Genomic DNA, 23,304 nt, shown 5'->3' with positions numbered 1-23,304 from the left:
CTCAGGTCCAATAATTCCCGGAACCATGGCTGCATTGTACTGATTCGACCAAACACTGTCTACAATGATCTCCGGGAGGCTGAGATGATACGATGACACTCACTCAACTTCAACTGGCGGAAGACAGGATGAAGCTTCGATAACTATGGCTAATTTCCTACTAGACCCTCCGCACTGACTCTCGTAAAAGGTGCCTCCCTCACAGCACTTGGAAACATGGATAAAGAAAGATCGGATTTCGTCAGCAGAGCATACCTACGCGCGGGTGTCCCTAGTTTCAACATCAACCATTCAACCCCGACCGAGGGGTTTGAGGGAAGAGGTGGCAGAGTCTTGTAACAATTGGCAGGTAATCCAATTGCCTCTCATTTTCGAATTTGCTCCCTCCCTACTGAAGTGCAAGACGTAATGATCGTGGTTCCTCCCATGGTTGTCTCGAACAGTAGTTCTCACTCCATCTGGCCGCGGACCATTTAGGAGCAGAGATTAGCCAGTGAGCCAAGCACTATGTGTGCGACAGGCTCCACAGGGTCCGGCGATTGATATGCTCCCGTCCCTGTGTATCTGCCCCCCTCACAGATGGACGGTCGGGAATTTGGGGAGGGGAAGGATCAAAGTGCGTTTGGCAGAATGGTGTCCTCTTGAGTCTTTGACCGCGAGTCGGTTCCTACCTTGTGTTTCCGTTTGACAAGCAAATCCATCCGCATGCGCTTTGTAGGGCATGGAATTCAACTTAGATGCGGTCCAGGTTAGTAGGAAGAAGGCGGGACCCGGCCCAGGTAACACCGCTGATGCCGGTGGGTGGTTGGAGAGATTGATGCAGCCAACCATGCACACTTGCAGTAGTTCCCAACTGCACTCAGCCAGTCACAGTCCGGGTCAACAAGAGGATCTCCCACCGACTCGTCGTCTTGCCGTTCCAGTGTAGGTAGCCTGCACGTTTATTTGCATCATGGATGCTTTTTTTTTCCCCTGTCTTTTCTTGGTTCTCTTGATCGGTTGTCTTTTTGTTACATCTGGTTCGTCCATATGAGTGCCTGATATTAATTATCATTCATCAACCGGAGGGGTAACTTGTAAATTCGGGAAAATGCAGCGGGAGTGGACGGTGATCAATTAGTTAAGTAGATAGTGTATTGGTCATAGATAGACAGATGTAAGAATACTGTACCTAGTATGGATCCCAAAGCCGCGGCAAGAATGGATCGCAATCATCCAGCATTATACCGCGCCAGCAAGCACTATGAATGTGGTTTAACTTATGTATTGTAAGTTTGTAGAGGGAGAAGGAAAAGAGGAAAGAGGAAAGAGGAGATAGACGGGGGAAATGGTCTGGCTGGCTGGGATTGGGCTTGAAGTTAATGGCAGCGGTTTCCCTCTTCAAGGTTCCTTCCTCCTTCCCTCTTTCCCTCTCTCTCTCCCTCTCCCTCCCTTCCTTCCAGACGCTGTGTAGTTTACGCAACCATCCGTCAACACTGCATGGTTCAAGACCCAGTTCGTACTAAACCACTACGAGTCTACCTACGACGACTAAGTTACTATTACTAGGTGCAGTACTAACTTAGTGCACGGTAACTCGCTAGTATGTACAATCTCCCAGAAGGGTAAAGGGAGCAAAAAAAAGTTGGAAGGCAGCAGAAACAAAGAGGGAATTATACTTGAAAATAATTCTTTTTTTCCCCTCCTACTATTATATTATCATCCTTTTAAATAAATTCAGCAGGTACCAAAAAAACTTAGCAAAAAAAAATCAAAATAAAATAGAAATCAGAAGTTAACCTTTTTTTTTTACCCTTAATTCCTCTAATTTCCCTCAAGAAACACAAAAGAGACACCTGTCAAAGCATTCCTCCTTTTTCCAGTTTGTCCCAATTCTCTTTCCTCCCTCTTGGCCCCCTCACCTGCCCGCTCCTCCTCCTCACTCCACTAACCCGGTAACTCCTTTTTCTTTTCTGTCAATGCATAGATCAACACCCTCTTTCTCACTTTTTGAACGTTCACCACTTTTCTTTCTTTCCCCCTCCCTCCGCCCTCTTGCGTCTATTCGACGCTCGAGTTGCTCCAGGCTTCTATCCCCAGCTTTCGTGTCGTTCATTCAGGCGACAGCGTCGCAATCCCGAACATATGCGTTCTAGCTACTCCGACCTTCACTTGCTTGTTTATTCCGAAGTCCCCTAGTTACTGAAGGGACAAGGGACAAGGGGGGACCTACTAATCGTTTTTCCCCCGTTGATACCCGTGGGAAGGCAATTACACCTCAGGATTAGTGTTTCACTTCATGCTGTGACGAAGTCGACGATTCGTGACGATTGATGATTACAACCTTTCCGACAAGATGCCATTTTCCTCCTCTTCCTCAGCCTCTTCCTCTACGCCCGAGGCGTCGACCACCCCGCTCGCAGATTATTTTTGGATAGCTGGCGTGGATGGAACAGAGGTCCTCGAGACTTATCGCAAATTAGGGGATGATTACCGAGCCAACTGTGCCACCTCGCCGGGCCCCGCCGTCACTGATACTATCGAAGAAGATGCGGATGCGGAAGAGGCCCATGATCCTCGCCTGGATAGCCTTTCCCGTCCTATCTCCATGGCGGGGAATCGCAACTCGGTCCAACGGGTCTCCACGCGCTCGGGCGATGCCGATGCGAACGAGAACGGCTCCCACAGCAACCGGAGCAGTATGACGATCAAAGGCAACCAATCCCCTCGCGGCTCCTCTTTCCTGGGAGACTTCGACTTTGACAAAGCGCTGTGGAAATTCGCGTCCGAGAGAGAGTCCTTCTTGTCCGATCTTAATGTGAGTGCAGGTGCTATCACCCCGTCGACGCGCCCGCGATCTAGGTTACGCACGCAGAAAATCGTCTCGGAGGAAGGCTCTCAATCGACAGGCTTGATTCGTTCTAGTATTGGCAGCGTCCGACGACACATGGCTTTTCGAGATATGAACAGTATGAAGCGGCAGCCGTCAATTGCTCGTCAAGGTTGGTGATGGCCATTCGGGGTGTTCAACGTTAAGAATTCGCTGACAGCAGTCTATTGCAGCCTCGATTAGAACCTCGCGACGCTTGAGCAACTACAATTCCGTCATTCCAGTTCCCCAGCCGCTAGAGATCTCTCCCACCATGCATCCGCTGAAGCGACGGTTTGAGCCGGTCTTGCTGGATCGGTACCCCACACAGGGCATGTCTGATGAATTGAAACTGCGAGGCAACTTCCCCGACTACGTCCCGATGTTCGCATTCCCGAATGATATCAATATTGTTTCTTCCGATCAAAGGCCGCGATCTACATGGCACGGATTCGTCATGACCACCGACAATGGCTCACGCCTGCATGCTATATGCCTCATCATCTGGATTCCACTCAATCAGAAAGCTGCGGACGAGCTGGAGAAGCGCTGCGAGGAATGGCGGAAAGAGAACATGACGGATGAGGAACGAGAGCTTGCCGCGAGCTTGGGCGAGAGACTGGCAAGCGAGCGCGCCAAACTCTCCCGACTCCTGGCTCAACTCCCCACTGTCCCGTCAGGATCAGAATCACGAGAACAATTGGAAGACGAGATTAGTGCGGTCGAGGAGAAGATTGGTCTGATGACTGACCTCCTGCGGCCGGTACGGCATGGTGCTGCATCGAAGATTGAAGGATTGACTGATGGGGATACCGGCTTCTGGATCCCCCGCGCCTACGGCATTCTTGGTCGAGAAGAGAATATGACGAGCTTTTGGAAGGAGTGGCTGAAGGCTGTTGTCGTCCCAATGACGGATGGAGGCATCCAGCGCATCCCGCCCAGTTCTCCTCGAATGGGTGTCTGGCAACCCTTGGAACGATATGTGATGAATTTGTGCACAGAGGCATTCAGTCCAAACTCGTCCAAAACACAAGTAGAGCTGAACGTTCGAGAGCTGCGTCTTTTCGCCCGCAAAGAGGCTTCCAACGAGTTACCAGGCTCTCGCAACACCGATATTTACGCGCTGTTTCGCGCCCTCTCATTAGCCAATATCGTGATTCTCCTTGAATACGCTCTGACTGAGTCGCGTATCATCTTCTTGTCATCTCATACCTCAATGCTTTACTTGGCGACGAAAGCGTTGGTGGATCTGCTTTTCCCCATCCCGTGGTCAGGAGTGTTGATCCCAGTGCTTCCCGCCCGTTTGATCCAGGCTCTTGAAGCGCCTTGCCCCTATATTGTGGGTATTGAACGACGTTACGAGAAGGTCGAACTGCCATCCGATGATTTCGTTTTGGTAGATCTCGATGCCGACCTCATCGAGAGCACGGTCCAGCCAACCCCACTACCCCGTCATCAGCGCAGGAAGCTCCTGTCGTTGTTGCAGCTGGCCGCGCCTCATCACAGCCGGTGTGGAGTTCCGACTGGACCACCCGCCTATGCCGTTGAGACATATCCATTCGACGCCTTCATGTCTGAGAACTCTTCTATCTTCACTTCGAAAGCCCAGTCCACGCACTTGGCCAAGTACGTTAGCTTGAACTCCAGTGCTTTTGGTCAAAATTCCGTGACTCCGGGGTCATACCAGTCATTGATCTTCAACGCCTATCTCCATGCCCGCTATGAGCAGGCTGTATCCAGGGGTTATTCTTCCAAGGGCTCTGACCGACCGGGCACCGGGTCGACGTACAAGACTGGCTCACCGCCATCTCCTAGAGATAGCTCACCTACATCGGGACATTTCCCAGCGTCGTCTACCGGCCCGGGGTCGCGAAATGACTCAGGAAGTACGCTCCAGGCTTCCTTGCGCGAGAAACGCTCCGGTCACTTTGATGCAGCGTCTCGACGAAGCTCATCGTTTGGCATGGAGATGCGCCCTGGTGTTCCTCGTCGACCAAGCGCTCCCTTCATTGGTCATGCGTCGAACTTGTCGGTGACTACTTTGAATACCGATTATAACTCCGGGTCAACTTACGCACCTTCGGTATATGCCCAGTCTACGGTTGCTGCATCCACCATCGTTCCCACGACTGCGGCACAGCCTGTTCACAATGCCGAGGGCACATGTTGGGTGGAAGGACATTGCTTGCAGGTACAACCCTGGGACGAAAAAGCTGTTTGTGCTATTTGTGATGATCGGGCTGAGGATGGCATGTACAAATGTAGCGCCTGCAAGGTTGTAGTGCACAGCCGGTGCGCTCTTCAAATATGCCTAGTGTGTCCAGCAGCGTTTCATCCTGAACAAGTTCGTGCTGCATTCGTCAGATGTTTCGCCAGCTTGTTTTATACATACAAGAAGTTCCTACAGCCCGCTTCAGGAGATAAGAAGAAGGCTGGATTGATCTATAGCTTCAATATGGAAGCCTTCATGAAGAGTTTACCAGGGGAACATGCAGATTACATTGCGGTACTGCAACAAACGCAAGGTAAGCGAGACCTGGCCCGCTATACAATCCTACACAATTACTTACGTGCCGCTAGGTTTCAATGAGTTCATTGGTGACCGAGAAAGAGCTAATCCAAAATCCCGAGATCCTCGAATGGCCCTCTTTGATGAGATCATTCTCTCCAAGCGCAATAGGGGTCGCTCATCGATTTTCTCCGGCCGCAGTACGACGGACTTTTTATCTGACACTTCCAACCATCTTTGGAGGACAGCCAGTGCCACCTCGTTTGCAGGGGGCAGTCGGAGTCAGAACGCTCTTTCGGGAGATTATACACGCGTCGTAATGCGAGGTTGGCCGCCCATTTCTCCTGCGAGTTGTTCAAAGCTAACATCTTTATGCCATGTGATAAGCCCCGGCCAAACTTGATACTAGTTTGATGAAAGAACCCCGCATGGTTCACGGAGCGCCCCGGGTGTCGAAAACGGCAAATAATGCGCGCAGAAAACCTCTCCCTAAACTCATGAACGGGCTCGCGATCTCCCCCCCATGAAGTCACCACTTCACATTGGTGGAGTGTCCCTCCCGAAAGACAACGGGATGGTGCATCACGCTTGTGTGACACCGATCTGTTAAGCATTCCTCCACTAAATGCGTACGCGCCGGGGATGTTGCATACGCAGTGTGGAGATGGTGAAATGAGTCCCCTCCTTTTCCCGACTTAGATGCAATTAAGGAAGAGCACACGTCTTGACTGACTCTCGGATTCACATGAAACATATGTTCATGGTATCTTCCATGTCAGCAAAGCTCATGCTCGCCGATGATTGCGATGGATATGGGTCACCATTGTAATTCCTTGGCAACAATGGATTCTCACGATCGGTCTTCTTCCCCTAAAGGTCATACAGTTGGTCCCTGATTCATTTGCGCCTATGCATCACCGCTATCCTGCTCACCCGCTTATCCTAAGGGGCCTCTTGAGCCTCTGACCTGTGCAATCATCATCTATGATTCCCTGGGCTCCTTTGGTCATCTAATAATACACTGGCAAGCTCGCAAGGATCTGACATTTTCCCTGGAGCATACAGATACATTGTCATATGCATTGATGTACACTACACATACCTACTACACTTACACCCACAGTGCCACATACCCATACATACGTTGTGCCCCCATAACGGGTGCCTTGAACCTGGCCCTATTCCAACGGCCTTGACATTATTTCTTTCCCTTCTTCTTTGGTGTTGGTTCGCTGTACTTTTGTCATCTGGGCCATGATGTCTTACTGTCTTACTTACAATACCCCTATTTCGAACGGTTGGTATTCACGGCCGTCCTCTTAGTCAACACGGTCACGCTCTTGCGCACCGTACTGCGCTACTCTCATAATCTATTGGTGGATTTAGTCATCATGTTACATACCTTCCTGCACCAGATTAATCGTTCTACCGTCCGGTTTTGGGACGATCTACTATGTTGCTTCGTTGATTAAAGCTGTGGGTCATTGAGACCCAGGTAACTTTAGTTCTACGTGTCATGTAAGTCCACGCCCGGCGGGAGGGAATGTAGTTAGGGCTGGATTTCGTAGGATGGAGGAGAGCGGACGGCTGCCTGAAGGGTCGGTGGTGTATTGATTACCCTGCCAATATGCGCCCGGCCGTAAAGGGGCTGGCTGTTTTAGGTGGTTACAGTAGCAGGGGCGTCGGCAGATGAGGTCAACCGCCACTCCGACGTGTGTAAACATCTGAGTCTGGGTACGACGCTGCAGTAGCATCTGGATCCGGGGCTCCGGGTAGGCGCGGGAGAATGCAGACCGACCAACAGTAGGCAAGGCCAGATAGGACTATTGGCGTCCATTTCCCTCGTATCATATTCCTGAGTCAGAAACAAAGCTCCAGAAGCGGTGGATCCGGGTGTCCGTGGCGACTGGGTTCAGGGTCGAAACAAGAGGGGTCTTTTGGTTGGGGGGGGTGGGGAGGAGGCGGAGGAAGGCGAATCGCGACTTAGACATGTTAATAGTGACCATTGACAGAGGGGCCACTGTCCTGACTCTGATGCAGAGGAAATGAGCAATGATTGTGGTGGATTATTCTTTGAAGGAACTTCTAGGATGCATATCAGCCAATAGGATTGGGGTAAATGTGACAGTCAGTCATGCCTAGGTACCTAGGTACTTACATACCTACCTAGTACCTAGTATCCCCGATTGCAAGCCTTTGACACGAGTTTGGAGATGATTGAGGTCAGGATTGTAGGGAGTGCAAGGTACCTAGTAGCACCTTAGTAAAGACCTACTCCCAGTAGTGGACTGTATGTTCAGTATGGTCAGTATGGATTGTATGTCCTGTATGTCCTGTATGCACACTGCACACGGAGTGGGCAGAGCAGACAGTGATTGGCGGAGAAATGGCGTCCGCTGCCCCCCGGCCGGCGGAGGCAGAATTCCGGGGAAATTCACCCGGCTTTCCCACTGCTTACTTTCTTTCCCCATCTTTTTTCTTGTCCGTTGGTCTGTCTGATCTCCAGGCTTCTTTCTAGCCTGGCCCACCAGGTAGTAGTTAAGTTAGGTACTGCGTACTGAGTAGTCTACGCTCTACGTTCTACGAGGTACCGTCCCGACTACCGCCCCAATATTACCTTTTCTTCCCTCATATCTCCTCCCCACCCTCAACCCTCAACCCTCTTCCCTCCCTCTCTCTTCTTCGTTCAATCTTTCTCTCCTCCTCTTTCTCTCCCTCTTTCTTCTCCCCTCCTCCTTTTCCTCTTTTCTCCGATCCTCCTGGCAAATGTCGTTCTCCCCCTTCTGGCTTCTTCCCGCTTTTACCCTTGGTTCTTGCTCGTCCTCCCACGCTCTTCGCTCACCTTCTCCTCCTCCACGCCTACATCCAATCCTCTCCCTTCCTTTCCTTTGATTGTCTACTAGAGCTATAGCTAGTGGGCAATAGGAATCGGTTACCTATCATCCCGTGCCCGTCAAATCACTAAAGCCACCATCCCCATCTAGCACATAACAGTGGATAATATAGGGTTCTTTCCCCACGCTCGCTTCCACTCGGATTGTGCCAAATCGTCCAGTTTGTCGCCAACAGCGTGTGTGGCTGGCCAAGGCCTCCTTGATGCGACTGCCTGTCTCGCAATCCTGATCAGCCCCCTATCTCTTCTTCCGACTTAATCTGTCATCCTATTGCGCCTGTAACCGCCGGCTGGGATAGTACCGAATACTCCTCGTTACCGCAACCAAGCATGAAAACGGGCAGTGGACTGCGTATGCGATGAGATGATGCAGACTGCCTTACAACAGCCCGTGGGGATGACGCTTTTGGCGGATGCCGCCACGTCCCTCACGGCTCTCAAAGGTTCAACGTCAATTGCGGTTTCTGCTTCCCCAACCCCAACTGCACCTCCGGAGTCCGCCCGGACCGTGGTCACTCTGTTTACCCCCGGACAGGAGGGCATAGTGCAGGTTATTGCGGAAATCTTAGGCAAGCCATGGACAACGGAAACCTCCCTATCCGCTCTGGGGAGGGGCAGCAGCGCAGTGGTTGTCGGCGTCCTAGCTACCAAAGATCTAGCCCGAGACTTGCACGAGGGCGATCACACGGCCTGGATCCTCGTCAACACGCATTGTGTCGACGACGGCTCTTTCCCGGAGGAAGCACTGAGCGACTGTTGCCATTATGAGTTCCTATACTCCCTCCGGAGCCCGTTCTTTCGGCGGGATCTGACTCGGTTCCTCTCGTTGATCCTGGGCCAGACTCGTCCCCATGAGGATCTGAAGACCAAAAGCCGGACGAATTTCATCTCCACAACTTTCCCCGATGTCCATGCTGCGTTGCCAAACCTGGACATTCTCTCGGTTGGTTCAGATGCGGTGGAGATTCGTGTTGACTTGCTGGTGGACCCTGCAACTCCTCCCTCAGGCACTACGAGCGCAGTGCCGAGTTTACGGTATGTGGGACAGCAGTTAATGTTACTGCGGCAGCATACAGAACTGCCCATCATTTTCACCACTCGCTGTACGAAAGAAAATGGCAAGTTCCCAATGGACGATCCGCAGCTATTTTACCGTTATCTCCGCCGTGCCATCCAATGGGGGGTAGAGTACATTGATGTGGAGTTGTGGTTGCCGGAGTCTATCCGCCAACGGTTGGCGGCGGAGAAGGGCAACAGCATCATCATGTCAGCCTTCCATGATTTCTCAGGGACGTGGAAGTGGACCTCCCCCGAAGCCCCACGGATTTTCGCGCAAAGCGCCCAGTACGCGGATATCGTCAAGATGATTGCGATGGTCACGACGATTGAGGCCAATTACGAGCTTGAGTATTTCAGGTCGGAGATACGCAAGACTCACGGGGCGTATCCCCTTTTATCGGCGGTCAATATGGGCCAGTTAGGCCAGCTGTCGCGAGCCCTAAATACAGTATTCTCGCCCATCACGCACCCATTGCTGCCGATGATTGCGGCCCCGGGCCAGTTGACCGCGGCGGAGATCAATGAGGCGCTCCACATCATGGGCCAGCTGCCGAAGCGCGATCTGTATGCGATTGGGTCGTTTCGCTCGACGCCACAGTCCATGTTCATGGAGAAGTGTTTCAACGAGCTGAGTCTTCCCCACTCTTTGACCTCAATCGATCGCGGACCAATGGGATCAGTCGAGCGGGTGCTCACTCAGGCCACCTTTGGCGGAGCGTCGGTGCAACCACCGATCCCGAGCGGTACCGGGTGCATTCCAGCCGTGAGCGAGGCGGCGCGAGCGATCGGGCTGGTAGATACGATTGTGGCTGGCCCTCAAGGTCCGCAGAAGACCTTGGTGGGAGAGAACGCGACATGGAAGGGGATTCGAGCAACTCTGACTCGGGACTACGTGCCGTCGGCATACCGCGGCCGGACGGCAATCCTTTTGGCGGCCAGCGAGAGTGAGGCATCGGCAGCCATCTATGCCCTGCGCAGTTTAGGAGTGGGTGCGATCCACACGGTGGGCTTCCGAGCCCGAGGCCCCTTGGCAGCGGGGCTTGAGCCCTTCACCTCCATTCAATCAGTCAAACGGGTTGAGCAACCGTTTGTGATGGTATCCGCGCTACCCCCGGAGAAGTCGTTGCTAGTCCAGCCGCTGCTGCGACATTACCGGACCAGTGGGCACTCGTCACCACCGTCTACTCGAGGCAAAGTCTATCTCGACTTGACCCGGGGGGAGCGCACGGGCGACCCTGTCAATGTAGCTGTGCGTGCAGGATGGACGGCCTATGGAATTGAAGACGTGGATGCGTGGACGACGGTGGAGACGCTGCGCTTGCTGGTGGGCCAGAATGTGCCATTTGACTTTGTGCGGATGGCTTCAGGACGGGTGTTCTGATTTTGATTTCCTTTCTTTTCTTTTTTTTTCTCCCTCTCTTTTCCTTCTTCTCTCATTTTCTTCTCTTTCTCTCTTCTCCACGTCCTTATCTTTTCTCGGTTGTTTTGTCCGTCCTTGGAGACGAACGAGGAGAAGGGAACCCGTGATTGATTACTATACACTGATTTGGGCCAGGAGTTCGCGCGGTGTAGATTGTATGTTATTTTTTCCTCTATTCTGAACCAGCCAGTCAACGGCTGTCGGTATGAATGACATGAAACGAAACAAGACCGAATCTCTCGTTGGGGCTTAGGGGGAGGGGAAAGGGCGGAGAAGGAGAGAAAGAAACGGCAAGGATCTACAGTGGATTCCGGGGTAAGTGGGAGGGAGCTGCAGAACTGAAGTATAACGACTATGGAGTATATGTAGGTAGTAGATTAATATGTACGGTAGTTACAGTACATATATAGCGTAGTCACCGGACGGCAATCCGTGCTGGAAGCGGGAAAATCCCGGGGGATACCGATGATGGTTTTACCCCTGCAGCTTTCCCAGCTTTCACAACTTTCCCAGCTCCCTTCTTCTTTTTCTTCCCCTCTTGATCCCAGGATGATTTATTTCTTTTCGTCAACCTTTGGACTGATTTTGCAACTGAATCAGACTGCAGTGACTGACAATGCTTCTGATTGCTTAATTTACTTTACCCTTACCCCCGCATCGATTCCCTTTTCACTTTTCTCTTTCCCCTCCATCTTCTCCCCCCCGCTAAGCCTTTTTGACCTTAACTGTCCCCACTGGGTTTCTCCGCGTTTGCAGTGCAGCCAATAAATCCGGGGGTGCTGGGCTTCTTCTTCTCTCTTTTCCCTTCTTTCTCTCGCGCTGTCTCTCATGGTCTCTTTCTCTTCCTCTCTCTCACCCTCTCTCTCTCTCTTTTATTTTTGAATCCCTCCATCACTTTGCCTACGACTATCAGTGATCAACTATTACCCTTTACTCTCCTCCTCCCTCGTTATCTAACTGACTTGACTTCACTAACCCCCCCCCCTCCTCCTTTTGTCTCTTCTCTCTATTCATGTTATAGAGAATGCCATGTCCCGCCCCCAGGTCAGCATCGACCGTCTCACACCCCGACGTGTTAATGTCGAGCCCCGCGAATCGATGAACTGTAAATCCTGTCGGAAACGCAAGGTAAAATAAATCCCGACCTGCACAAAATCCCCCGCTGACGACCTGCCTTTCGCCTTTTTTCTCTCGATTCAGATCAAATGCAACCGTCTGCGCCCGAGCTGTGAAGCCTGCAAGGTCTTCCAGTGCCCATGCATCTACGGTTCGTTGCTTTGCCTGTTCCTCTGTATCAATCTTGATGTTTTGTTTTGTTTTGTTTGGTTTGGTTTGGTTTATTTTCCCCTCGGCCCCGATCAGACCATCCGTGCACCCGCCGAGGTGTCTTTCTAAATTCTTGTTTCTCCCTCGTTCTCCACCTCAAGTACAACACTCACAATTTTTCCTTCCAGATGCTGTCCCCAAGAAACGCGGACCCAAGACGGATGTCTTGGAGGCTCTGTTGAAGCGTGTCGATGGGCTTGAGAAACGTCTGCAGGAGGATTCTCCAATTTCGCCCGTCTCGTCCGTCTCGCCCATCAAGTCGGTCGAGCAACAGCAGCAGCAGCAACAACAACAGCAACAGCAACAGCAACAGCAACGACCGCAACCCCCGCCATTGTTACCCCCAGCCTCCGTGGCCTTTGCGCAGCCCCCACCGCCGCAGAGTTATGGACTCCCACCTCGGTTACCCGACGCCATGCTCGACACTTATTTTTCTCGTCTGCATGGTAAGCCTTACTGGATTCTAGACGAAGCCCAAACCCGACAGCGCCATCAATTGGGTCAATTGCCCGTTCATTTGTCTATGGCTATCTACGCCTTGACGTCACGGTATTTGCGGCCCTTCCCCCTCCATGCTGGAACTTTCGTACTAAATCGGTCTTGCAGCTATACCAATCCCAACCCGGTCCTCGGCAGTCAGGAATATGCGCGACAAGCTCGCCGGCTGGTGGACATCGATTACCCCTCGATTGACGGCACACAGACACTCTTGTTGCTCTCTCAAACCTTTTTCGCCCATGGCTGTGGGAAAACGGCCTATATGGTTCTCTGTGAGTCTATTCCGATTTTGGTCAAACAGCCGAGACTAATTTATTTGCCAGCAAATGCGGTCGCTATGGCCTTGGCCCTGGACTTGTATCGCGAGGTCTCCATCCCCACCCTGCCCGCCTCCGAACGTGAGATGCGCCGCCGCCTGTTCTGGACAGTCTACACCATGGACCGCTTCTTGACTTGCGGCTCCAAGCGGCCGTGCCTTATTGCAGATCACTCGATTGCACTGCGGCTACCGGGCGCTGGCTCGGAGACTGGAGAAAGCTTCAATCCTGTCGGCCCTAACATTCACTATTCTCCCGACCGGCGCAAGGGCCCTGGGGGCCCAACTTTACTGGTCGACATTACCCGTATACTAGGCGTCACTCATCGGTATTTGGCGGCGGGAGGTGTCAAAGGCGACTCCCATTTTCCGTGGCATGCATTGTCCAATTTGTCCAAGATCCGACAGGAGCTGGACCTATGGGCCGCCGGCACGCAGGATCTCTTTACCTCAATCGAAACGCTTTTCGGCCATCCAGAGAGTACACTATTACTACTGAGCAAGCTGATCTACCATCTAGTGCACTGCCTGCTTTACCGTCCCTTCCTTCCCATTGACTTGGTAGAACTGCGCGGCACCGGCCAGCATCAATCCTGGCAAATTGAGGCGACCACGCTCTGTTTCTCGCACGCCAATGCAATTGCCGAGCTAGTTGAATTGGCCCGACACGCTCCACGCATTGAATGGCCGTCACTCGTGGCGTACTGTGTCTGTACCGCCGGCACGGTGCATGTACACGGCGTGCACTACCACGGACGTGAAGGCGAGGTGTTCGCATCCAGCGCCGACTTCCTGAATCGTGAAATGCATCAGTTGGCCTGGCTGCGGCAGTATTGGGCCGGGGTGCAGCATCAACGGGAAATGCTACAGCGCATTGCAACCTGTCATGCTGACTTGGTACGCACAATGGCAGCCCGCCCGGTCCGGTTTGCGCCTGTCTTTCACCTCGAAGACTTTTTCGACCGGTACCCAGGCTTGGCTGTTGAGAGCGGACACGTGCGGTTGGTGGATGGAGATGAGCCGTAAGCCATTGACCCGAACCGCTTGGCTGAAAGAAACAAATTTGCTAACCTGCTTTCACAGCCTCCCGTTCCTTGACCGACAAGACTTCCCTGGCGGACTCATCTATCCTGCTACGGCGACGCTCCCCTCCCAAGGACGGCCATCGATAAGCTTCCAGTCGTCGCAGGCGTCTCCACCGTGGGGCCCCGGGCCTGACTTGACTCTTCCGGAAACCAGTCTGGGATTTTCTCCTGGAGTTAGCAACTCTCCGGCAGCGTTCTTGTCCGAATCTTCCTTTACTGCTCCGACACCACCGGCCCAGCCACAATACGCAACGTTCCCATTCGAGGCCGCGCCTGGCACGGCATTAACACCAGACGCACCCTCTCAAGGCAGCTCTGGTACTGTCACTGGAGGCGGGGCCGGAACCAGCGACGGCGAGAAAGATCCATTCCTCAGCCTGTTGGAGCAATTAGCAGAGAATGAAAATTCTCAGGGCGGGCCCAGTGAACTGGACTTCTTCCTAGGCGAGGGATTGGACTCGGTCCCTGTGCCCGATGATCATTTGGTGGGCCCAAACAGCTTGCCCGAACCTGAGTGAAAGCCGATGATGGTTCTGCAATTTCGCTCACCTCCTTATCTGATAACGGATCTGGATATCTTGCTGGACCTTACCAAATTACCGCAAACAGTTACCCGGGTCATGATATCATACCACGTGACTCTCAAAGGGGGGGGGGGGTTCTGGGAGGGCATGTGATGATGCGGAGAATAACCTTCAACCCTCTCGCTTTTACTATCATGGTTTCATTGAGGAATCATGGATTTTCGCATCGATGCCCTCGCTACGGCCAACGATTGGGTCCAAGGCTCGCCGACGCGACCGTATACCGGCATCGTCAGCCTGTACATGGCCGATCAGCTCTCCGCTGAGACGGCTGCACGGGAAATCGTCAGCGTGATCAACGAGATGTATTATGGCGGAGACAGCGGGCTAGTCGGTATGATATCTTGGACCTAATGATCATATCTTATTGATACCCTGGTAGAGGAGGGCCTTATCGATCTGTGGCGAACAATCGCGCACACTTCTAAGACGCTGGAGCGATCGATATGTATCCGACAGCCATATCGGACTGAACAAGAGCCATCGATTGACGGCGATTCACCGACAACGCCGACCGCTACGCAGCCCGCGACACAATCAGACCGGTCATACTACCCACCCACCCCAGCGCAACGTAAACTCCTCACCCTTCTCAAAGCCATCAGAACCTTTCCCCCGACCGACCCCATGCCCGGCACAATGGCCGGAACCAGCCATCAACACCACCCCTCCTTATCGCCCTACCTCGGTGCCACTGTCTTCTCCTCGTCCTCATCATACTATGGGTCATCCTTGGGTAGCAACCACAGTGATGGGGGTGGCATGCTCGCTGATGACGCGGAAACGCGAATCAAGTGTAAGAGGGGTGTTTGCTGGGCCGCTCTGCCATTTTTCCGTGAGGTCATTGCAGAGATATTCCAGGAGGATGCTCCGGGAGATTGGTATCGTCGACCATCGCAATCGCGGCACAGCGCACCTGCCCCTGCACCTGCTAGTACGGAGTCACGGTCGATAACACCACTTTCTACTGCAAAGTGGCCTGAAGCACCGACAGGCGCGGAGCCCTCATCTCATTTCTATTCCGCTCAAAATCCTATTCCTGCTCAGCTCAAGGTCCCCCCGCCAAAAGTTGGCTTCGAGCATTCTGAAAGTGAGGCCTGGCTCAACCTCACCTCATTTCTGGCATTCATGAGCAAAGAATCCATCCTAGATACTCTTGACGATGTCGGCCTCGTCATGATGGGATCTGTGTTGGGCAGCGAGGGAATGGCTCTCTCTGCTCCTGCTTCTGGGATTGGCAGCCATTCCCACGGCCAGGGTGGTGATTATCCCCTTTATCCTCAGAGTCAACCTGAGAGCTTCACTGGCTGCATCGTCACCAAACCGTGTCTTGACCTTTACATCTCGGCCGCAGCCATCTGGGCCGTGATCACAGGCGATGATATCTGGAATCGCAGGGGTGAGGCCGCAGGAAACGAGTTTGTGGTGGGACTGTCATTGGACGATGATGACAGATACGGTGACTCAACCATGCTAAGGAGGACTGCCTCCATGTCGCTGGGGAGTAACAGCACAACAGGCGCCATTTCGACCATGTCTGGTGGCCCGTCAGGCCTGGCACCCACCACTCCCGCAAGCAAAGAAGCCAGGGCTATCCGTAAAGCTAAGGCCGACGAGCGGACTCCGCGAGGAGACGGCAAGGATGCTATCTCCCGCCGGACGTGGGACGCGTGGATCGGCCGCCTTCAGGCGGCCAGCTGTCATGAGGATCTGGCAGCGTCGACTAGGTCAATCGCTGCAGAGGCGGCGGACGTGATGTTGAGCGCTTGCACGTCGTTGGATACATAATGTCACGTAATACTAAAGGCTCACCGAGCGGGAGGGCACCCTACTCGTCACTCAAATGGGTATAATGGAATAATCATACATATACGCTCCAGCAGAGCTCTTATTTCATCAATGAATATCTCTGTGATCCTTGGGCAATTAACCAGATTTGGGTGATTTTGTAGATCGGAGCACACTGCCACCGCGCTGCGTTCCTTTCAGAAGTCCAGAGCCAGACCAGACCAGCTGAGTAACCGAACTGGCCGACTGGACTGGATGTGCCATGTTGACGGTAGTTTCCAGACCACGAGATGAGGGGCTGCGTACTGTACCTAACTCCTTCCGAACCCGGAATCCGGAAGCCAAGATCAAGCCTGTCTGAACAAGCCATTTCTAAAGTGACTGCGTCCGACTTTCTGGCAAACTGCTCCAGCAATGTGTATCTTATTTCTTTGAAGAGAAACAACCAGTTTCCACTACCTGAGTTCTGAATAAAAGGGTATGTATGACATATAGCTCTATCTAGAATTGCCAAGTCACGTCGCAAGAATGCTGGAGGAGGGGCAGTGAATCGCCCTTGCCACGTACAGTATATGAGCGTATAAGTGACACTCCACAGTTCAATGCACACATAACGAATATAGATTAAGAAGATATAAGGGAACAGAAAAGAAAAACGACGCAATGAACTCTAAGATAGCCTCGCTATGAACGACTCGAAAAGTGTTACAAAACTGGAAATATATGATCTGTATGTATCTAGGAGAACTTGACCCCTTTACTTGGATCCCACGTCCCTGCTGCTCCGCCCGCCGCTCCGAAACGAATCCCCATTTCCGGCGTCCACATGCCCGGCGTCATCGGGGGTCGCGCGTTGGCCCGCGTCGGTTGCGGGGCGGTCATGGGTTCTGCGCGGGGCGGCGCTTGGGGTTGAGGTTGGGGTTGTTGCGGTGTCGTCGGGACTGCTGCGGGAATGGGGGCGGCTTGGGGTTGAGGCGGCGGAGCGGGTGCGTTGTATGTTGCTCGTGACTGTTGCTGCGCCGGTACAGGTGCTGCTGCTACTGGGTCGTATGCCTGATGTGGAGTCTGGCTATAGAGTTGGGTGGTTGGGACGGACGACGTATATGATGGCTGCTGCTGCTGTTGACGAATGGGTGGGGAGATGTTCAGTGAGGCCATTGCGGCAGCACTGGAGATGTCACTATGAAGGAGGCGGTTAGCTCAATTGGTAAGGAGGACTGGTTCTTCGGGGGGGGGGGGGGGGGGGGGGTAAGAGGCTGCTCACGCTTCGATCTGACTAGCTTCCATCCTCCGCTTGTGCACAAAGGCCTTGCAATCGTCGCGAAATCGTCCTACGATCTTGGCCAAGTCGTTGTAGAATTTGCGCCCGACTTCGATGTTGGATATGATCTCCTTGTACTTCAGGTATCCGTTCTCCAGTTCCTGCAGGGCACGTTCTCTTTCCTTTGTCGACGCATCGCCAGTATGTGCGCGTGAGAAGGCCCGGTTGGCCTCGCAGATGCGTGATGCGAGCTGGTCCTGCTGCTGCTGCTCCTCGACTACCATCTGCAGGTCGGTGTCATACAGGCGGAGCTGCTCCTCGAAAAGGTCCTCAAACTGGCTCGCCTGAATGGGCTGCATGGGAAACTCGCGTTCCAAGCGTGCAGTTTCCTTGGTCAGTGCTCGGCCTGCTGGGTGATTAGTTCTGAGTTTTTGGCATTGTGTGCACCGGTTTTACTCACTGATATCATCCGCCCGCGCCTTGTCCTTGAGAGCCTGCACCTGTCGCTTACGCCGGCTTTCCAGTCGATTTACCTCGCTCAAGCATCCACGCAATCGCGTCACCTCCCGCTCAACCTCGGGCGGAATCGCGGCCCTGCGACTGCTGGGAACGTACAGTTCGAGGTCCCGGTTTGTGCCGGTCAGCACGCGGAAGACCGCCTCCGAGGCTTTCAGCTTCTGTTCCACGAGGTTATCGCTACTTTGAGCTGACGTGAAGTACCCTTCAATCTCTCGGGACGTTGTGTAGAGCTTAGAAGCTGCTTCTTCGGACGACGCACGTGTCCACCGGTCAGTGCCATACCGGCGGCGTGATGCATCATCTTCTGCTTTCTCGGCCGCAAGAAGCTCTACTCCTTCGGTGTATACTGCTCTGTCGTTGCCCTTGACCTTGGCCGTATCCTCGAGAGACCTACGCAACCGGTAGAGACCATCCTGCTGGCGCATCTCCTCTGCGTGAGAGACCAAGGTCGGGGGTAGTCCCAACGGCTTTTCAAGTGCTTGTAGGGAACCTGGGAGATTGAGGGAAGAAAGCAGACTGAATTTGTCAGTAGGCTGGTCCTTATGTAAGGGTTCGAGGCACTTACTCTCGCAGTTTGTCCGTCATAGTCTCCAGTTCTCCGATGATCCTCTCGTTGACTAATCTATCTCTCCTATCAGAGTAGATGCTTGCCGCGATATGCACCGCGTATGGCACCAACTTTGTGAATAGCGGCTGGCCTAGGGGCCCGTTCTCCCCAAGCATCGAGACGGCATCTGTCACCTGCGACGGCGCTTTCGCGGCCACCATACACGCGCGATCGATCAGTTTCAGCTCCGACTTGGGCGGCACTGGATTTAAGTAGATGATATCATTATCCTTCTCCGCGCGCTTTAGATCCTCTGTGACGCGGCTCTTGAGGCCCTGCAGATCCCCCAACACCGTGCGGTTGATCCAACGGGACTCCTTGAGCGCCTCGTTCACACAGAGCTCACTGTCCTTCAGCCGCGCCACCTCCTCACCATACTTGCGTTTCTCCAGGCAATCCAACGACTGTCGGTACTGCGCCGCGGCCGCGAAGTGATGGTGCTTGGCAGTCATGTGGTGAATCCACTCCGGACTGATCGCATTCGACTTGACCGCATGGTCGCCCGCGTCGGCGTAGAAATCCGAGACCTTGGCGGCCAGTCGAGCAATCGAGGCGTCCTTCAGCCCGTCCTTCACGGCCTTCTGCCAGAAACATTCCTGCGCTTGCGCGAGAAGAAGCTGCTCCAGGCTCTGAAGAGTCATCTCGTCCATGTCTTCCGGCGGAGATGTGCGAAGATCAGGTAGAATATCGCATCGGAGGTGCACCAGAACGCCCGCCGCTTGGCAGAAGTAGTTGCATGCCTGTTTGAGTCCGTCCGCAGTAGTTCGGTTCACGGAGAATGCGAGCTGCGAGTACAAGGCCGCGAGATTGTATATGATGTTGGCGAGTTCGTAACGAAGGTTGTTTTGCGAGACTATGCAGTAGCCCAAAGGTATCAGCTTGAGGGGGGTTCTCTCTTGTCAGGGTGCTCCGAGCGGTCTGGTGTCTTCTAACGTACTTGGTCTCGAGGTGTTGAATCCAAAGGCCGGATACCATGGGAATTCCACGCCAACCTGCGGCAGTTCGAGCAATTAGCACAGTCACTACTTCGTCTTCGGTTCCACAGATCTTTCATGCAGGGGTGCACTTCGATATCTGTCTCCAGAAAGGGCATGAGCGGACATGGCTTACATCGACTGGAAATTTGCCGCCAAGCCACTTCAGCTGCGCCGCGTAGGTGACCAGCCGGCTGATTCCACTAACATGTGCCTCCTGGACATTGATTGCTTCGCTCCGCAGCCGGTCGATGATCAGGAGATCCTCGGCGAACATATCCGGACGCTGGTCATATTTCGAGGAAATATACTGCGTAATGGCATCGTTGAGGGAGACGGGGTGAGACCGCCGAAATGGGATCTGGAGGATATTACTGTATCCGAGTTAGCGGATTCCAGAGAAGGTTAAGAGGTTAAGAAGATTGAATTCACATACGATGCCATCGTGTCCTTTGATTGAGCGCACGCAGGCGAGTGAGAACGGTCGGCCGATGGCGGGGAAGTTTTGTTGACAGAAAAGCCCAATCCTGGACCCCGCCGGGGCAACGCATGACGTTTTGGTTCTGTGCCTGAGGCAGAGATACCCACCGTCGGGTACACTTTTAAATCTACGTACTGAATTATGTCTACATTTATATACTATAAAAAGCACATAGACATCCAACATAATTCATTCTGTATTTGCGGCTTGGAGCTCATGCCATTATGTACTTGAAGAAGGATCATAACAAAAAGTCCGACCATATACGCCCAACAATACACCCACACACACACACGCATGTACTGTACGCATTCCACCCGGTCAGTGAGCCTTTCATCATATACTAGTCCAGCTCGTTTATCCTCATTTTGATATACTCAAAGATACTAAGGAGGATCATATTATTGACCCCCGTCCGTATCAATATAATCGAAAGTCCCTTGTACATGCTCGATTTGGCTACGGCGGCCGTTGCCTCGCCCACCTCCTTTGTTTTTCCGAGCAGGACACTCTGTGCGCGAGTTTTCCGGGTGTCAAGTGGATAGGTCTAATCCAGTTAGCTGGGAAGCTGGGATCAAGTTCTGGACAAAGCTTACACAGAACCAAGGGACGGTGCTGCAAATGGCACCCGCGATCATGGGCGCTCCGAACGGAGACTTGTCAGGACCCAGCTCCTTCGCTGCAAGTTGTTTGACAGTTTCATAGACGGTGAAGTAAAGACCAGAGCCGAGCGTATCCCGCATAGCGTGAAGATGAAATCCCGTGTACAACCCGCGGATACCATACCGCTGAATGATCTGTTTGATGGCCTCTACGGTTCCCAGGCGTGGCTTTTTGCGAAGAGAAGGATCATTGACTGCGTCCGGGGCGGCCTGTGCACGGTTCGAAACCAAGACCGAGGTCTGAACCACATTTTTGGCGAGCTCAAAGGGGCCTATCGCACGTCAGCGGGCAGAATTCTTGCCTATAATCCAGCGCCAGGACATACAGGCTAGGGGGGAGGTTATAAGGCCAGCAACGAGGCCAGCAGCGGTGAAGGTGAACAGCGTCGACAAAGTGGGGCTACTGCCTGGCTGGTTGTACATCGCCAGTGGCGATTCCCCGGTCATTCTCTCAATGAAATCGGAGATTCGATGTTTGGCCGCGTTGTACGTTGTAAAATTAACCACTCGGACCGCCGTAACGCTTGCTAGAGGTGGCAGGGCTCCTGAGATTCGACATTTACATTAATGCTCTGTCGCGCAGAATCCAAGGGGCGATGTCGACCTACCAGCAACGTAACCGCGGGGTCCTTCGGTACGCCACAGGTAGCGGACGCATTGGAAGACATTCTTGAAATTATGTCTGCATCGAATCCATCAGCTAGGAACCTCACCCATCTCGTCCCACGAGCGAATCGCACTCACGTCTGCATACGAGTTTTGACATTTTCCAATGGAGTCTACGCCAGCCGTTCGCACCTCCGGTCAGCTCATTCCATAGGTCCTTCGCTTCTGCTCGGTGTTAACCTACCACAGCGAGGGTGGCACAAACTGTCGAAGTCGCCGAGGCCACCTGGGTTTTGTACCTCTTGAGCAGTCTGTTTCGCTTGGTTTCGTCCATAAGCCAGGGACTTCGGTTCGACATGGCTAGGGGAGGAGATTTCGAGGGGGTCGGGGTAAAGGGTGCATGTTCAGCGCGTTTATCTAGAGTCATGCCTGAAGGTATCCCATCTGCGGCAGATGAACAGGCCTCTTTGGTTGTGTATGTTTAGTTGGAATGGCTGTGGTTATAGGCAGGTCGACAGGAACAAGCAGGCTGGGGAACCCTATGGAACGCAAAGCGGTCTCTCAACGTGCGAGCAGACCGTTCAGCGTCCCACAATTATCCATGAAGCAGATCCCGACAACTTCCTGAACAGTTTTCTTTCACGGCTGAAAGAAAGGAGGTATTCCCTCTCAAAGGGTGGGGTTGACGGCGGTCAGTGGAGGAGATCGCACCAGCACACAGCAGCTCTGGAGCTACTGAATTGCTACTGAATGTTTCCCGGGGTCGAATAGGCGACGTCCAGCTCGAGAGCGCACTGAGAGGTCGCGAATGCAAGATTGGAGTCCAGATTCAATTTTCTCTTTCCACCAACTGAAGCCTTGCACTGTTGTCCAGGAAGACCTGTTGAGGATGCATAAGGGTGAGCCACTACTTTTCAAAGCACGCCAGTCCTCGCACCTTCCAGCTAGGAGGAATTAAATTCTCATCCGCGAGACGACAAGCTCCACGTACCTATGCGGAACAACTGCGACGCAGTTTGGTGGCAGCCGAAGGCCAGAGTCGGGAAGACAATGGACTGTGCGGATGGCAGGGAAGAAGAATAAGGTCGAAGAAGAATGGAAGGAAGTTTACGGATACAGTAGTAGAGACTAAAAAGAGAGAGGGAGGGAGCGAGTCGACAATCATCACGACTAGACAAGACAGATGGGGTTACCAGAAAATCGCTCAACCAGTGGGTGAGCAGCAGTGGTACTTAGTTTGGGTTAGTTTCAGCAGGAGTTAACTTTAGTGAGCCTAGTCGGTTTTAGTTTGACTTAAGTTGATGCAGAGACAGCAGAGACAGCATAGACAGCATAGACAGCATACTGTGTAGACTACTCGGTCAGTCCTTCGAGAAATTTGGGCAGAGAGCATGGATTGATCATTAATTCATTATTGTGGACTGTAGAGGTGTGGGTGGGAAGCCACTCACTGGAGGATGACTACCTACCTAGTACGGAGTACCCAGTGGATCATTGAATCACTGGATCACTCAGTCACTGCAGTAGTGGCCGGCCACTTTGAACAGGCTTAGTGGGGTCCCCGTCCAGTGACGTCGTCGTGAGGCATCCAGTGCAACTTTGCAAAAGCGTCAAAATATACTAGGTAGACTAACCTACTCCCTAGAGGTTGTTTCTGCATCCGTTCAACGGAGAAACGGTTGAGAAGATGGGATTACCCATCCAATTGACTGGTGTGCCTCTGTTTCCATCTGTTTGCTTAGCCAAACGATAGTAATCGAGTAGTAGCCTCTTGTGGGTCCGTTGATAGTTGATAGTCTACATATTTCTCTGCGAAATGTTTAACCGAGCGGGAAGTGTTTATCCCTCATTAGACAACCCCCCGCTAT

The 23,304-nt window shown here is 52.9% G+C and overlaps 6 protein-coding genes across 6 annotated transcripts; 4 read left to right on the top strand and 2 right to left on the bottom strand.

Moving 5' to 3' along the window:
• Positions 1–2,335: 2,335 nt before the first annotated feature.
• Positions 2,336–5,884, top strand: BO72DRAFT_501310 (dDENN domain protein; the record flags this gene model as incomplete). The annotated part of the gene is made up of 4 exons (XM_040948968.1): positions 2,336–2,981; positions 3,043–5,373; positions 5,429–5,683; positions 5,745–5,884. 4 exons carry the CDS (start codon positions 2,336–2,338, stop codon positions 5,882–5,884), a joined length of 3,372 nt encoding a protein of 1,123 aa, XP_040796119.1.
• A 2,730-nt stretch (positions 5,885–8,614) lies between these two features.
• Positions 8,615–10,690, top strand: BO72DRAFT_463270 (type I 3-dehydroquinate dehydratase; the record flags this gene model as incomplete). Its single annotated transcript, XM_040946588.1, has 1 exon — positions 8,615–10,690. The coding sequence occupies one exon, from the start codon at positions 8,615–8,617 to the stop codon at positions 10,688–10,690; it is 2,076 nt and encodes a 691-aa protein (XP_040796118.1).
• Positions 10,691–11,590: 900 nt separating this feature from the next.
• BO72DRAFT_440464 (transcription factor domain-containing protein) lies at positions 11,591–14,606 on the top strand. Its single transcript, XM_040943451.1, has 6 exons — positions 11,591–11,857; positions 11,930–11,996; positions 12,184–12,604; positions 12,662–12,825; positions 12,877–13,891; positions 13,953–14,606. The coding sequence occupies exons 1-6, from the start codon at positions 11,759–11,761 to the stop codon at positions 14,470–14,472; spliced, it is 2,286 nt and encodes a 761-aa protein (XP_040796117.1). The 5' UTR covers positions 11,591–11,758; the 3' UTR covers positions 14,473–14,606.
• Positions 14,607–14,739: 133 nt separating this feature from the next.
• BO72DRAFT_453027 (uncharacterized protein) lies at positions 14,740–16,679 on the top strand. Its single transcript, XM_040945888.1, has 2 exons — positions 14,740–14,872; positions 14,921–16,679. The coding sequence occupies exons 1-2, from the start codon at positions 14,782–14,784 to the stop codon at positions 16,324–16,326; spliced, it is 1,497 nt and encodes a 498-aa protein (XP_040796116.1). The 5' UTR covers positions 14,740–14,781; the 3' UTR covers positions 16,327–16,679.
• A 201-nt stretch (positions 16,680–16,880) lies between these two features.
• Positions 16,881–20,185, bottom strand: BO72DRAFT_291355 (putative pH signal transduction protein PalA). The gene is made up of 7 exons (XM_040940360.1): positions 20,124–20,185; positions 19,824–20,061; positions 19,651–19,705; positions 18,672–19,566; positions 18,048–18,622; positions 17,591–17,993; positions 16,881–17,506 (listed from the first exon to the last, which is right to left on the bottom strand). The coding sequence occupies exons 1-7, from the start codon at positions 20,129–20,131 to the stop codon at positions 17,065–17,067; spliced, it is 2,616 nt and encodes an 871-aa protein (XP_040796115.1). The 5' UTR covers positions 20,132–20,185; the 3' UTR covers positions 16,881–17,064.
• Positions 20,186–20,340: 155 nt separating this feature from the next.
• Positions 20,341–22,145, bottom strand: BO72DRAFT_291322 (putative mitochondrial carrier protein). Its single transcript, XM_040940359.1, has 6 exons — positions 21,681–22,145; positions 21,575–21,609; positions 21,439–21,512; positions 21,157–21,375; positions 20,765–21,102; positions 20,341–20,715 (listed from the first exon to the last, which is right to left on the bottom strand). The coding sequence occupies exons 1-6, from the start codon at positions 21,861–21,863 to the stop codon at positions 20,512–20,514; spliced, it is 1,053 nt and encodes a 350-aa protein (XP_040796114.1). The 5' UTR covers positions 21,864–22,145; the 3' UTR covers positions 20,341–20,511.
• Between the last annotated feature and the right edge of the window lie 1,159 nt (positions 22,146–23,304).

This window comes from Aspergillus fijiensis (assembly GCF_003184825.1).
Source record: "Aspergillus fijiensis CBS 313.89 unplaced genomic scaffold BO72scaffold_82, whole genome shotgun sequence".
Lineage (NCBI taxonomy): Eukaryota > Fungi > Ascomycota > Eurotiomycetes > Eurotiales > Aspergillaceae > Aspergillus > Aspergillus fijiensis.
The sequence above is the reverse complement of the archived record's forward strand: the minus strand, read 5'-3'. Positions and strand labels throughout refer to the sequence as shown.